General features: G+C 41.2%; 2 protein-coding genes across 5 annotated transcripts in view; one reads left to right on the top strand and one right to left on the bottom strand.

The window, feature by feature from the left end:
• Window positions 1-736: 736 nt before the first annotated feature.
• On the bottom strand, window positions 737-5,954 carry fam72a (family with sequence similarity 72 member A). Of its 2 annotated transcripts, XM_044348237.1 has the most exons (5): window positions 5,714-5,954; window positions 5,232-5,315; window positions 4,910-4,987; window positions 4,101-4,225; window positions 737-3,999 (listed from the first exon to the last, which is right to left on the bottom strand). In XM_044348237.1, the coding sequence occupies exons 2-5, from the start codon at window positions 5,294-5,296 to the stop codon at window positions 3,905-3,907; spliced, it is 363 nt and encodes a 120-aa protein (XP_044204172.1). In that variant the 5' UTR covers window positions 5,297-5,315; window positions 5,714-5,954; the 3' UTR covers window positions 737-3,904. The 2 variants fall into 2 exon arrangements, with proteins under 2 accessions (XP_044204172.1, XP_044204171.1); XM_044348236.1 differs by having other exon boundaries at window positions 5,232-5,954.
• Window positions 5,955-6,043: 89 nt separating this feature from the next.
• Window positions 6,044-12,869, top strand: part of srgap2 (SLIT-ROBO Rho GTPase activating protein 2) — a 53,660-nt gene continuing 46,834 nt past the window's right edge. Inside the window, exons 1-2 of one of the 3 annotated variants that reach the window (XM_044348232.1) lie at window positions 6,044-6,151; window positions 7,650-7,823. In XM_044348232.1, coding sequence (XP_044204167.1) covers window positions 7,757-7,823 — 67 coding nt within the window. In that variant the 5' untranslated portion in view covers window positions 6,044-6,151; window positions 7,650-7,756. Of the gene's footprint in view, window positions 6,152-7,077; window positions 7,824-12,869 lie in introns of those variants that run through there. The other 2 variants (XM_044348235.1, XM_044348233.1) reach the window with 2 other exon arrangements.

The following is a 12,869-nucleotide window of genomic DNA, read 5'->3' as shown; positions in this document are numbered from 1 at the left end:
CCCTAATACAACACAGGAACATGGGTACTGTCTGAGAGCCAAAACAGAGAACACAAAGTGATGCAGGCTTAAAACATCATTCACAAGAGGATTACCTAGTTTCTTAAGTGTTCATTCATTTCTTCTATATTATACTTTTTTTTTTAATGTAATACTAGTGCTGCTTCTGTCTACTCGAAACATGGCACATCCTGCAGGAGGGATCTCTCCTTTTGCTCTTCCTGAAGTTTCTCCAAGTTTATGTGTTCATTTTTGTATGTTTGTTTTGTATGTTATTCAGGCAGGAAAGCTCTCATGAGACTAACTTGTGATTTGGGGGTTATGAATAAAAGTGACTTGAGAATTTGATACATTTCCTGTCATCTGTGCACTATGAATGAGAGAGAACTCAGGGTCATGTGTTAATGATGTTACACTTGGAAAGTAAAATATAGCTCTTAACAAAGTTAGCAAAGTTTACAGCATTTGGTAATGGCATTTTTCTTCTTACTCACATAACATGATCTTCTGTGTCATGCAGTGTGATGAGAAGTATTTAAAAACAAGATAAAAGCATACAAATATGATTTTCTGGAACTTTTCCCAAAATGCTCAGTAGTGTAGCTGGAGTAAGCAACAGAGGTGGAAGCAAATTGGGACACACACACACACACACACACAAACACACACATATATTTAAAAGTAAATACAATAAAAAAGGCTTCTCAGATATGACAACAGAAGTAGAAAATTAAGATATTTTGAAAAAAAAAAGTTTATTAATTTAACAAGCATACAAAACAACAAATCAGTTTTTCAAACTACCAATGCAGTTTCAGTGCAATTCCAAAATATACATTTTCAGCAGGGCATGTTAATCAAAGTCATTCACATCAGAAACAGCCATTTAATTTTTTTTTTTTTTTTTTTTTTTGATTATCATCATTTAATAATTGTCCTAGCCAGAGGAAGCTCGCAAGTGATACCTTCATGAGGTAAAACTGTACACATCCAACCTTTCACATACAAAACAAAGCACTACATCACAAATGAAATATTAAATACATGAACAAAAACATAAGTACTATAGCACAATACAAACCGATGCATTTGTAAACAAAGTTTGTAAACAAAAAAAAAAAAGGAAGTATGTGGTTATAGATATTTGGTTTGTGGATTTAATAAATATCTGACTGATATACTGTATCCTATCAGTTTACCACAAAGACAGTATTTGGTGTGCAAGTGTAGCAGGCTGTCAGTTATAACTTTAAGGTGAAGGACATGAAATTCTGGACAAAGTTTCCCCTCCTATGTGTATATTCCACAACTAAAGGCTACAGCATAGATGAGCATAGAGGCCAATTCATGTAAAAAAAAAAAAAAAAAACAACAAAAAAACCCCCAAACACTTCCTTTATCCTTTTCCTTCAATTAAGAAGCTACATTCTTGCGTTTGCTTTTTCAATAATGTTTGCCGACAATACAGGCAAAACTCATTCACTCACAGAAGGACAGTTGACTTTAAGACTGGATCATAGTATTAGCAGGGCACAGCAGTGAAATAACAAGAGCTCAAAGGATGGCACTGCCATAAAAGGACCGATGTGAGTGAAGTCCCTTGAGACTAGAGGATGAAGCTTGTGTCTGGCACAAAGGGCTGAGCAGAAGGCCTGGTCAGTTGGTGATGATGACCAACTAACATACAGCATCTACCTGGAGTCCACAGCTTGACAAAGGTTCATTGTAAGCAATCACATCATGAGTAAGGCCGATAGAATACTGAGGGTTGAGAGTTTAGCGGTCAGCTGCACTGATTTAAGCTCAACTTCAGAACAAATAACTTAAAAATGTGAAATGCCATTCCGTAAACTGGCTCGAAATGACATAACTTATCTCTTTTGAGGAGTAGCATCTATAAATTCAATAAATATTGATATGTTCCATGATTCTTTGGAGTTGACTTTTTTTTCCCTCTCTTCAGGTGCTACAATTATGCTGCTATATACAAAACTGAACAGTTGTGTAACAAAACAGAGCACGGACACCCACGGAAATCCACTTAGAACTCCTGTTTTTCTAATTTTGCTTAAAGATCCGCATGGAAGAATGTCGCAAAAGTGCACCTTTGTAAATGTCCATTCTAGCTTTCCAATATCATCAATCTGAGAACTCATCACTTCACCTATGAGTTAAAAAAAAAAAAAAAAAAAAAAATCATCTTTAAATTCAGCTGCTCCAGGCCTTTACGGAGGCACACCCTATGCATAAGTTAGTATGTTAGTATCAGATACTGCTACAGTCAGATTCATTTGGGTGTTAAACACATACTGCTGCTGTCAGGTGTGTAACAAACACTATTAGCATATCAAAACATATCACTGATAGAGCGTCAGATCGTATAAGGTAATCTATATCAAATACGCCCTTAAAAGCAAGGAACTTATAGATATCATTTAATAATTGTGCTATTTCTCCAATATATGGGATTCAAAAAAAGCCCTCAAACTTTCAGTCAGCACCCAGCCACACGGAGAGAATACAAGCTTTTAACAAACATGACTGTTAATGTGAGTTTTTTTTGCTTATTACAGCGTCTTCAATGAACAGATTATAACTGCCATTAAAAAGAAGGTAGGCGAATTGTGGTTGCCTTGTAATAAAACTGGACTTAACAGAAACAGCGTGAAAAAGCACAGCATTCACTGGTTAAGTTCCATCGACTTATCGACTTATCAAACCACAGTCTCAGCTTTTCATAAGGCTGATCAAAACCATGAGCTCAGTGGAGACTCTGTGATGAAAGGTAGAATTGCACAAGATGAAGGAGTCTGTTATTTTCAGTCTACTTCAGCCACGTTTTATATAGTCCACGCAAAATACACAAATAAGAGAGAAAAGAATATGTGTGGCAACGTGTGCGTCTGTGCTTTTAACAGTGAAGAGTGGTGGGGAAGGCATGGTCACTGGTTAAAGAGTAATTCAACACTGAATTATGTAGGGACAAAAACAACCGCTGTGCTGTCGTCTGCGAGTTAGGAGCGTGTTGCGTTTCTGGCCAGACCGCAATCAGTGATGTCATAGCAGGTGTTTTCCATCAGCTGTTAGAAGCAAAACACCTGCTGTAACATCACTGATTAGGGTGTGGCCAGAAGTGCATATTATTTTAATGTAGAGCAGTACAGCGGCACTTTTCTGTCCTATGACCCTGTTTACACTTGGTTTTATAATGCGTCTTGGGCGATTGGATCACAAGTGGAAAGCACTAAGTACAAGTGGAAACAACCACCAAGACGCATTGTGATCCGCTCACTCAAACCATTTGCCGAGGTGGTCTGGGACGCATTTTACCACATATCTTTTGTAGTGTAAACGTTAATGCATCCTGATGCGTCCTGACAAGGACGTAACAGGAAAATACGTCGTCAATGCAGGACGTGGTGGGTGTTTTGGTGACAGCGTGCCAAATGACTTTGTCTTGTTGATCTCAGGAATAGTCCATACATGTATATTAGTTCTTGAAACATTTTTCTTTTTTTCCATTTTTCTTAGCTAGCCTGTGCAAAACAAATCTGGCGCTTGTGTGGTGACAGACTGATGTAATAACTGTTTGTGGGGCCCTTTGACCTTCTAGCAGAAATGACGTAGGCAGTAACAAAATCTAAACACAAGTGGTTAGCTGGACACTTTGGAGACATATGTAAGACACAGGTGTGAACGGCGATTTGTCTCGGCTGTCCACTTGTGTTCGGATCACTGAAACGCATTTTAATACCAAGTGTAAACAGCCGATATGTCATTCACTGTTAAATGACCCTTTAAGGCCTCTCTTTTCTCTCCTGTCTCAGCATGGTTTGTACACTCGTTTAGTTCCACCTCTCCAAACGTTGGTGCTCCAGGTCTCTCAAGTTGTCCATTTCCCTCTCTACCTAATGCACTCCTCCTCTGATGGGCTTTCTGATTCCTCATTCTCACTGTCATCCAGCTCAGGAAGATCTCCCCACAGGAGCAGATTCAGACCTGCAGACACCAGGCTTATTAATCACATTTGACAAAGTAAAACTGCAAAGAATTCCAACTGATTTTTGAATTTGAGTTTGATCAAGAGGAGCTTTACGGACCTGTCGCATCCAGTCTGTTAAGAGTAGACACGGCATCACTATTGAACATCCAGAAATGGCCGTTGTTACAGGAAAGCAGGCAGGGTTTACAGGGGGCCACAACATGATAGCCCACAACATTACCACTGGGAGAGAGAATAAAGAAGAAACGTGTGTCAGCACTTTACTGTGGGCACTTCTGAAAAGTGCTAACTCCACTAGTGGGTGTCTATTATCTAACAGATGTTTGTTTTCGAGCTGTGTACAACAACAAAGGCCCGGGAATACAAAAGGGACTCCATAAAGCCTAACTCACACCAAGCTCTGCTTTAGGCTCAAATGTAAAATAAATGCCAAATGACAGAATTGAATTTGAACAACAAATGTAATGAGACAGTCATTCTGTCAAAGTTAAAGTTAACCAGTAACTATTTTGATAATAAATTCATTGTTTAAGACATTGTTTAAGTAAAAATATCAAACATTGTCTGATTCCAGCCTCTCAAATGCAATCATTTGCAGCTTTTCTCAATTTTATGTAATTGGAGGTGGAATATTATGAATTTTAAAACTGTTGGTTGACAAAACAAGGCATATGAAGATTGGGGGGGGGGGGCATTTTCACTATTTTCTGATGTTTCATGGACCAACTTAACAATCAAGAACATAAGAACCAGACTAGCAGACAATTTAAAACGTTGTTAAATGGAAAACAGCTACATGTGCAACACCTACTTGTTATGCTGTGCTAACTGGGAAGGTTGTGCTTTTCACATCAGCAGATGTTCTTCCTAAAGCAAACGCTGCAGGGTACAGAAGAGCTTACATACCACTTGAGACATGCGATGTCTCTCAGTTTGCATTTGCAGCTTTCAGTCGAGTAGCAGCTGGCCACAAAGTCAACAGTTCTTGGGTGGGAGGGTGCGTGCAACGAGAAACAAACACGGCCGTGAAAGGTTAAAACCCATACTCATTTCATATTTTCATGCAACAAACCCTGTTAATCATAGTCTGGGTTCAAATATTGTGTCACTCTTTGCACCAAATAAACAGTTAGATGTCAGTTATCAACAGTAGATCTTGCCCTGGCAACAACAACAACAACAGACATAAACAAAGGCCAGCAGCATTGCTATCTAGATCAGCTCTTACCTGTTGGGTGGTATATCAGTGGAGAACAGCTCAACCTCGGTGTCTGCAAGAAGCACTGCTTTCATGCCTCTCGTGCAGAGCAAACTGTCACAAAATATGCAATTCACCTGGGTCACACACTTGTTTTTGAAATTGGCGTTTGATGTAGACATGGTTGTGCTGCTAAAATGGAGGAAGTCTCGCTCTTTCTGCCCGCAGACAGCAAATATGCGGCAGGAAAAAACAGAATCCGACACGAATGCTGATCACTATCCGTCCAAGTCGGGACAATAATGATCGATTTAACTTCGCAAGCGTTAACGCTAGCTCTGCCGTCCTTGTGCAAACATTAGCCCTTTCCTATCGAGAAAACGGAAGGCAGCTAACGTTAGCTTCTTGAACAAACGCACGGAAATATATAATATCTATTTTCACGGACCGATTTCTATGTTAAAAAAGATGGTCAGTTGGGTTAACGGTAAATACACTTTATCGACGAATACCTAGCCTGATTTACACGACCGGCTCAGCATCCATTCAGGTGTAGTTAACAGCTAACTCAATAGCTGTCAGCTTTGTTTACAACTTCCTGATATTTAAAGGCACTTCCTGAAACTATCTTTAAAAGACCCCAGACCTGACACTGATTGGATACACACTCCACAGTGGCCGACACCATTGGACACCTTCGTCACGAAAGTTTGGAATTTAATTGGTTGTAAATTTGAGTTGAAAACCCCACGTTCGAAGGTCCTGGAAGCCTATTGGTGCAAATGCACGTCATTCAAATTCCGTTCGACCAATCGTGATGTGGAAAGTTTAGCTCTGTCCTGTAAAATTAGGCGGGGCTGTGTGCGGTGTCGTCGATGAAAAAAAAGTTGCTGCTTTGACGTACAAGAAGAAAGTTTAAATGAGGTGTTATCGTCGAAATGAAAGACAAGGTTAATGCATTTCCATTGTTGTAAATAATGTTATCAGTGAGTATAGACAGCTAGAGTTATGGTATTGTTAGTTAGCAAAAAAGCTAAGGTTAGTCAGTTTTGGACTAACAGTTACATTTCTATCCAGCTACAGCTGATGATAATTTGCTGTTTTTGTTTAGTAAATACTAAATGCATGCATGAGAACATAAGACACATTGTTACCTGTCAATAACGTTACACTCTTGAAAAGTAACTTTGAGTGTTGAATTAGCTAACCCACTCTGGAATATACAATCCTCACATTGCAGTTGGCCTATTATCCAGAGTTATTAAACCTGCTGTTGTCCAATATGAATATAACTAGGCTATATAATCACCTGTTACACGACATACATATCTATGGGACATGTTATGGTCTTTTTTGCAGAAATTGTGTTTTTTTTTAAATCTTTTTTTAAACAGCTTTATTGAAACAAGTAGAGTGTACAACAAGTTTACAGCACCTCGTGTATACAATTTGAGTCTACAATCACAAATACGCCAGGGAGACTAAACGTTGTAATAAACAACAACAACAACAACAAAAACAAGAGTTAAACAGATATCTTGGAAAACTTACAGTGGTTATACGTTTTAACAGCTTTTTTTGTTTGTACATTGAGATATTGAATTGTGTTGTTTGATATGGACAGTCAGCTCTGGAAAGTTTGTCGTCTTGCTTAAGAATTTGGATTTGTGAATATAAAATTTGGTCATAATAGTAAGCAAATGAATCAAATAGAACAGAGAGATTCCTGTCATATGACTCCAAAAATACATTTTTCCAAAGTAATAAAAAAGTTATGATCAGCAATAAATCGTCACAGTTTACTCTACAGTTGTTTTGTATGCGGGCAAGACCAAAATAAATGTGGCAGCGTTTCTTTGAGCTTCCCCACAAAAGGGTACAACTTTTATCAATGTCTTTCTTGAGTTTCTGCAAATAATAGCAATTGTGGTTTATGTACCCACATGAACACTATGTGTGTGTGTGTTTGCATACATGCCTGTCCTGCGCACTGGGGCTGACCAGCAGCCAGCCCCTCCATCTCCACTCGGTTCCTCCTCTCTCTCGCTTCAGGGGGGGGGGAGAGGAGAGCAGTTTAGTTTAGACAGGCGGACGGGCAGCTGCTACACAGAGACCCGCTCCTGGGGCAAAAAAAAACCCTAAGAAACTTTTAAAAGTGCCCGACAAGTTATCACTGTTTTTTGTAAGGGGGGGATGAATCTCTTTTCACTTGAAGTTGTTTGCACCATAACCGGTTTTGAGGAGGCGGTGAGGCGCGGCGGCGGATGGGAGCATAGAGCAGCAGAAGCAGCAGCAGAAGCAGCAGCAGCAGCAGCAGCAGCAGCAGCGCCAAACTCACAATGCGCCCCGAGTGAACAGAGACAGGGAGACAATACAGACCCGCGGGCACACTGAGGACCTGCAATCTCTCATCTGGGCTCTCTTTTTTCCTTTCAAAATCTCTTCCAGCGTGGCATCCTTCTCCCCTCCCTCCTCCTCTACTGCTGATTTATTGATTGATTGAGACAAAATTGACTTCGCGACGAGGGCAAGTGGTTTGATCTCCGAACTCAGCCATGACGTCTCCGGCGAAATTCCGAAAGGACAAGGAGATAGTGGCCGAATATGAAACTCAAGTTAAAGGTAAAACTTTTTTTGTAAAGCTCCTCACGTGTTAAAAGATAAGACGAGCTACATCGATGTATTCAGAGATCCGTGCTTTGTTACTATATAATGTGTTTTCCTTCACTGGCTGATTGCATGGTTTTCTCTTTCCTCGCCTCTCCTATCCTATCAGGGTCGCTCTCCCTTGTATTTCACCATTTATGAAGTTTAATTATCATAATGCGGCATTGGCAGATCAATAATAGATTGCTAAAAGCAATCATGAATAGATCATCATGATCAGCGTGTCTTCAAGCGTGTGGTCTCTCGGCTTTAATGCAGCACACAGATGGCCAACAAAGACAGGAAAAAAACGCCCAGAAATCAGTGTTTTTGTCCAGATGTGTGTTCTATATGGTTTTAGAAGAAAAGCTTATGTTAAAGTGGAGTGTGTGTTGGTGGTGTAGACTACCCAGAGGGCTGGGGTTTCGACATGGAACAAGGCAGGGCGTTTTCTCTCCCTCTCTGTCTGTCTCCTGCATGTCTGTGCTGCTGGTGTGCGCTGCCGTCCGCTCATGCTGCAAATGTGTGTGTGTGTGTGTGTGTGTGTGTGTGTGTGTGTGGTTTCAATGCAGATTGCAATTAAATGATCAATTTGTGCTAAAGGCTTTCCCATTGATCACAGTTTATTGGTGTCGCCCCTACCGATGATCAAGGACATGAGAGAGCAGTAGGGGTGGGAGAGCAGATTGTAGTGGTTAGAGAGGGGTGTTCAGTTGTTAACTGTTTATTGGCTGATTGGTGTGTTTGCGGATCAGGCAGGCACACCGTATTCAGCTTGGCACTGTCAGTCAGAGTGACAGTGAGTGCTTATCAGATCTATTGGTACTGTGGTGGGTAGGGTTTGGGAGGGTTGTGAAAAGCACAGAGGTGGCAGGAAGGGGAAAGACAGGACAGGATATTGCCCTCCTCATGAACAGCCTGTTTCCACTGTTGCTGCAATGCCAGATCACCAGATAAAATGGGCCATTACCTTCCTCATCCTCACCCGCTTCTCATGTCTGTTTAAGAACAGGACACTCATCTTCTTCCCATCCTTGTCTCCAAAACTGCCACCCTTGTGGCCTTCCTGTCCACCCGTGGAGACGCTGCCTCATGCTGCGATTTTGTTAGAGAAAGGAGTTGTGGAGAGCGTTATCATAAATATCTATGTTGTCAAACTGGAAGTGCTGGTGTGAATATACAGATGGGTGACAAATTAAAGATAAAACCAACATGAAGTACCAAAGGAAGGTGTTGGGCCCCTACAAGCCTCCAGAAAGGTTGTAATGTCCCGTGGCAAGTATCTGCTTTCTACTGGAAGGATGAACACCGTTTTTCCAAAAGATATCGCCTCATTTTGTGTCATGATGATGATGGTGGCGCTGACCAAATTGTCATTCCAAAATCTCCCATAGGTGTTCATTTGGGTTGGGATTTGATGACTGTGTAGACCACAGCATATGATTCACGTCACTTTCATGCCCATAAAACCATTCAGTGCCCCCCTCCACCTCCCCCACCGTGCCCTGTGTGGAAGGAGGCGTCTGCATTTATTATGTGTCTCCTATCCAGGTTTTATTTTAATTTGTCACTCATCTGCATAGTGCACTTAAGAGTTTGGGCAGGGGGTTGATGTGGTCTCATATCCAAACAGGTAGTCCATGTTGGTTTGGCTCTGCTCACTGTTTACCACTTCTTTTTTAACTGCTTCCTCTTGTTTACCTGCTTATCTGCAAACTCCTTTGGCTGTCACCACAGTGACATTAGCGCTGTTGTTTCAATGTCCCGGTGGGCCGCTGTTTACTGCTGTTTATGCTTGGCAGCCTGTGTAAAGGCTTTCTGTCCATGCTGCATTGTGAGGGCTGTCTGCCGTGTTTGTCAGACTGTGGACTTAATGTTTGTCCATCGACCCTTGGCATTGATTCCTCCTGTCAGTTACTTCAGTGCTCCCTGGTGAACAGCTGTGTTGTGCTATCACTCCTTTTCTTGCTCTGTCTGTCCACGGTTTTTCCTCATTCCCCTATCTGGAATGGAACAGATGAAAGGGTAAACCTGTGCATCCACATAACTGTTTGAGGTGTGTGTGTTTTTTCCATCTGTGTGGAGGCGTCTCCAGATGTTGAGTTTCTACTGTGACATTCCCAGCAGTCTTGCCTGCCCTGAGAGACACAGACAGTCTGTCATTACCCTGCACGCTGCTGTTAGAGATTCTCTAATAGAGGGTATAAAGCAGAAATACATGAGGCAGCTATACGTGTCACGTCTCTGTCTCCCTATATTTCCTAACACGTGTTTGTCTTGTTTCGCCAAATCTTGAATAGGTCTGCTCTGCTCTAATCAGGCAGCAGGAATAGTCTTTACATGCTGCAGCCATACACTGCAGCAACACAGGGAAAAATAAATGCAAATCTTCTCATGGCTCACATTCATAAAGCTCTGCAGCATGAGGGGACGACACATGACGCACACATTCAGACAGACTGTGAATAAAACAGTCTGTCTGAAACACAACAAGGTTGGTCATATTAGGGTTTAAGCATTTGTCCTGATGATTTTTAAGACTCATAGCCACATTAATGTCTGTAATTTGGTGTTTTGTTTGGCTGTGCTGTGAATGATGATGATGATGCTGTGCCATTGTTCCAATGAACAATGGCACAGCATCATCATCATTCTCTGTTATCACCATTAAATTCTGCTGTAGCAATATTGTACCACTTTCACAATAGTGTTGGATTTGTATTCTTGTTCTACACACATTTAGGTATTCAGAACAGATTCCTGAGATATTTTGGCCTTGTTGTTTCATGTTTTTAAACTTTGAAACTACACTGCAATTTAAGGTATTTCTCATGATGCATCTGTGTTGTTTTGTCTACCTTCTGTACCTTTCTTGTAGTAAAAAAAAAACTGCAAAGTTAATGTTAAACAATTCCACTAAGTAGGTGCAGGGATGTTATTGGACACTGTCTTCTTACCTGTTGACATGGGAACTAAAGAATATTGCTTTTCTAAATACACACACCTACAGAAACACACATACATGCACACTAACGCTTGAATACCACCATCTTTTTCTCAGTCTGCGTTATTTCTCACAGGCAGAGTGCTGATACTCTAATATGGGATTCTGGCTGATGCAAGGAATGTTCCTACTGCGCAGTAAAAGGGTGTGTGTGAGAGAGTGTGCGTGTGTGTATCAGTGTATGTGTGTATGAACGAGACAGTGACACAGAGTGACTGAAAAATGAAAGCATGAATGCCAAAGAGAGGAACAAAGAAAGAAAGCAAAAGAGAGCCAGAAAGAAAAGAGAGAGAGATACTAAAAAGCCTGAAAGAGAAAGTGTGTGTGTGTGTGTGTGTGTGTGTGTGTGTGTGTGTGTGTGTGTGTGTGTGTGTGTGTGTGTGGGGCACAATATAAAAAGCGTAGGAATGTTCGAACACAGATGTAAATGGTTATACACGGCGCTGAAGTGGAGTTAAGGAATGAGCTTATCACCTAACATTCGTAGTTCACAGAGCACTTATTTGGAATTGAATCCAGAAAGCTACTTTGCTTTTAGAAAGACTGTGAGCTTTGTCACAATTACAGTCTCCATACAGCGTGTGCAGCCTTTTATTCAGTCAATGCACATCGAGCAGCTATCAACATCCCTCGTTCGCCAATCAGCAAGCTCGCCATACTCTTTAAATTGAAGTCTTTAATTCAGGCAATGGGAAACATTTTAGTGGAAAACTCGGCAGTGCTGAGTCTTAAAAAACATCTGACACATGTGTCATTTTTCAAGTTCATTTTGGCTCAGTGCTTCAGCATCTGTCAGTGTTTTAACCATCTGGGAACATTAATAAATGGCTGCCTTTGCAAAAAAACTACCACTGTAGCCACTGATAAAACGTATTGATTATGGTGTTTTTGTGGTCTGTCAGAGAAATATATAGTGAGATACTGTATGTATGACCATCCAATCTGATGGTGTGCTGAATAACTTGTATTGATTTTTATGCTCAGCACACACAGACATACAAGCACAAAGAGGCGTCCACAAGCAGTATTTCCAAACGGATGTTTGGAGACTATTATAATTTTCCAGACTGGCTAATAAACTCATTCAGCTCAGCCGATATGATGTTGATCGGTCTCCCTGAGGAGGGATGTGTGCCTGTGGCAATAAAAATAAAACTGTCTGCCTACGTGTACGTTACTAAGCTGCACATTTACAAGGCAGCCAGAGAAACATGATTTAGGATAAATGCCTGCTTTCACTAGCACACAATAGAAAAGGTGGTGACACAGCAGTAGGTTTGTCCGCAAGCAGGCTTATGGGTCTGTGCATGCGTATATGTGAGGCTATCAACCTGAGCTGAATGTTTCTGTTTGTGAGTGTGTTGTGTTTGCTTGATTGATTGACATTTGATCAGGAGGAGCAGGGACACTGCAGAAGGGTCCTCAGACATGAATGGCAGGGAGGCTCTGTTTTTCATTTTATTAACAGCTTTTAACAGTTAAATCAACTACTACATGGATAGCAGGAGGCTGTAAGAATAGAGAAATGATCAAACCGAGGGAAGATGGATACAGCATGATTGTTATTGCAACACGGACCCCTCTTTCTGTGGTTGACTTCACAGCAGAAAACATCGGCCGTGTGGTTGGAAGGATGTGGGAAGACATCTTTAAGCTAATCAATCAAAGGTACTTTTAGGACTTTGCGCATGTGTGATCTTTTTAACAACTCCTTGTCAATTAGAGCTGGACTGTATTGACTGAGTCCAGTGGTGCAATTACCAACCACAAGTCAATCCCACAACTCTGAACGACATCATTTACTCACTACGCACTGTACAAGTGAGTGGAGGTCTGTCAGCATGTGGAGAGGAGAGGAGAGGGGGGGGGGGGGGCAGATCAGTGTCAGTATGTGTTTATATTGTGAGCTGAATTAAAATTGCTGACAGAGCTTAAAATAATCAGTCAGGAAGGATGTTAGTGTGAAACTGAGGTTCAGGAGTCAGGCTCAAACACACACAGATTGTACAGGGAGTGTG

The sequence above is a fragment of the Thunnus albacares genome, chromosome 4 (genome assembly GCF_914725855.1).
Source record: "Thunnus albacares chromosome 4, fThuAlb1.1, whole genome shotgun sequence".
Lineage (NCBI taxonomy): Eukaryota > Metazoa > Chordata > Actinopteri > Scombriformes > Scombridae > Thunnus > Thunnus albacares.
The sequence above is the reverse complement of the archived record's forward strand: the minus strand, read 5'-3'. Positions and strand labels throughout refer to the sequence as shown.

Bases quoted from the DNA above. Each gene is read 5' to 3' on its own strand.
- fam72a (XM_044348236.1), bottom strand. From the start codon at position 5,383: ATGTCTACATCAAACGCCAATTTCAAAAACAAGTGTGTGACCCAGGTG. The intron at 4,988-5,231 runs GTAAGAGCTGAT...CTCCCACCCAAG, and splicing joins ACTGATATACCACCCAACAG to AACTGTTGACTTTGTGGCCA. The intron at 4,000-4,100 runs GTCCGTAAAGCT...TGGTGTCTGCAG, and splicing joins TAACAGACTGGATGCGACAG to GTCTGAATCTGCTCCTGTGG.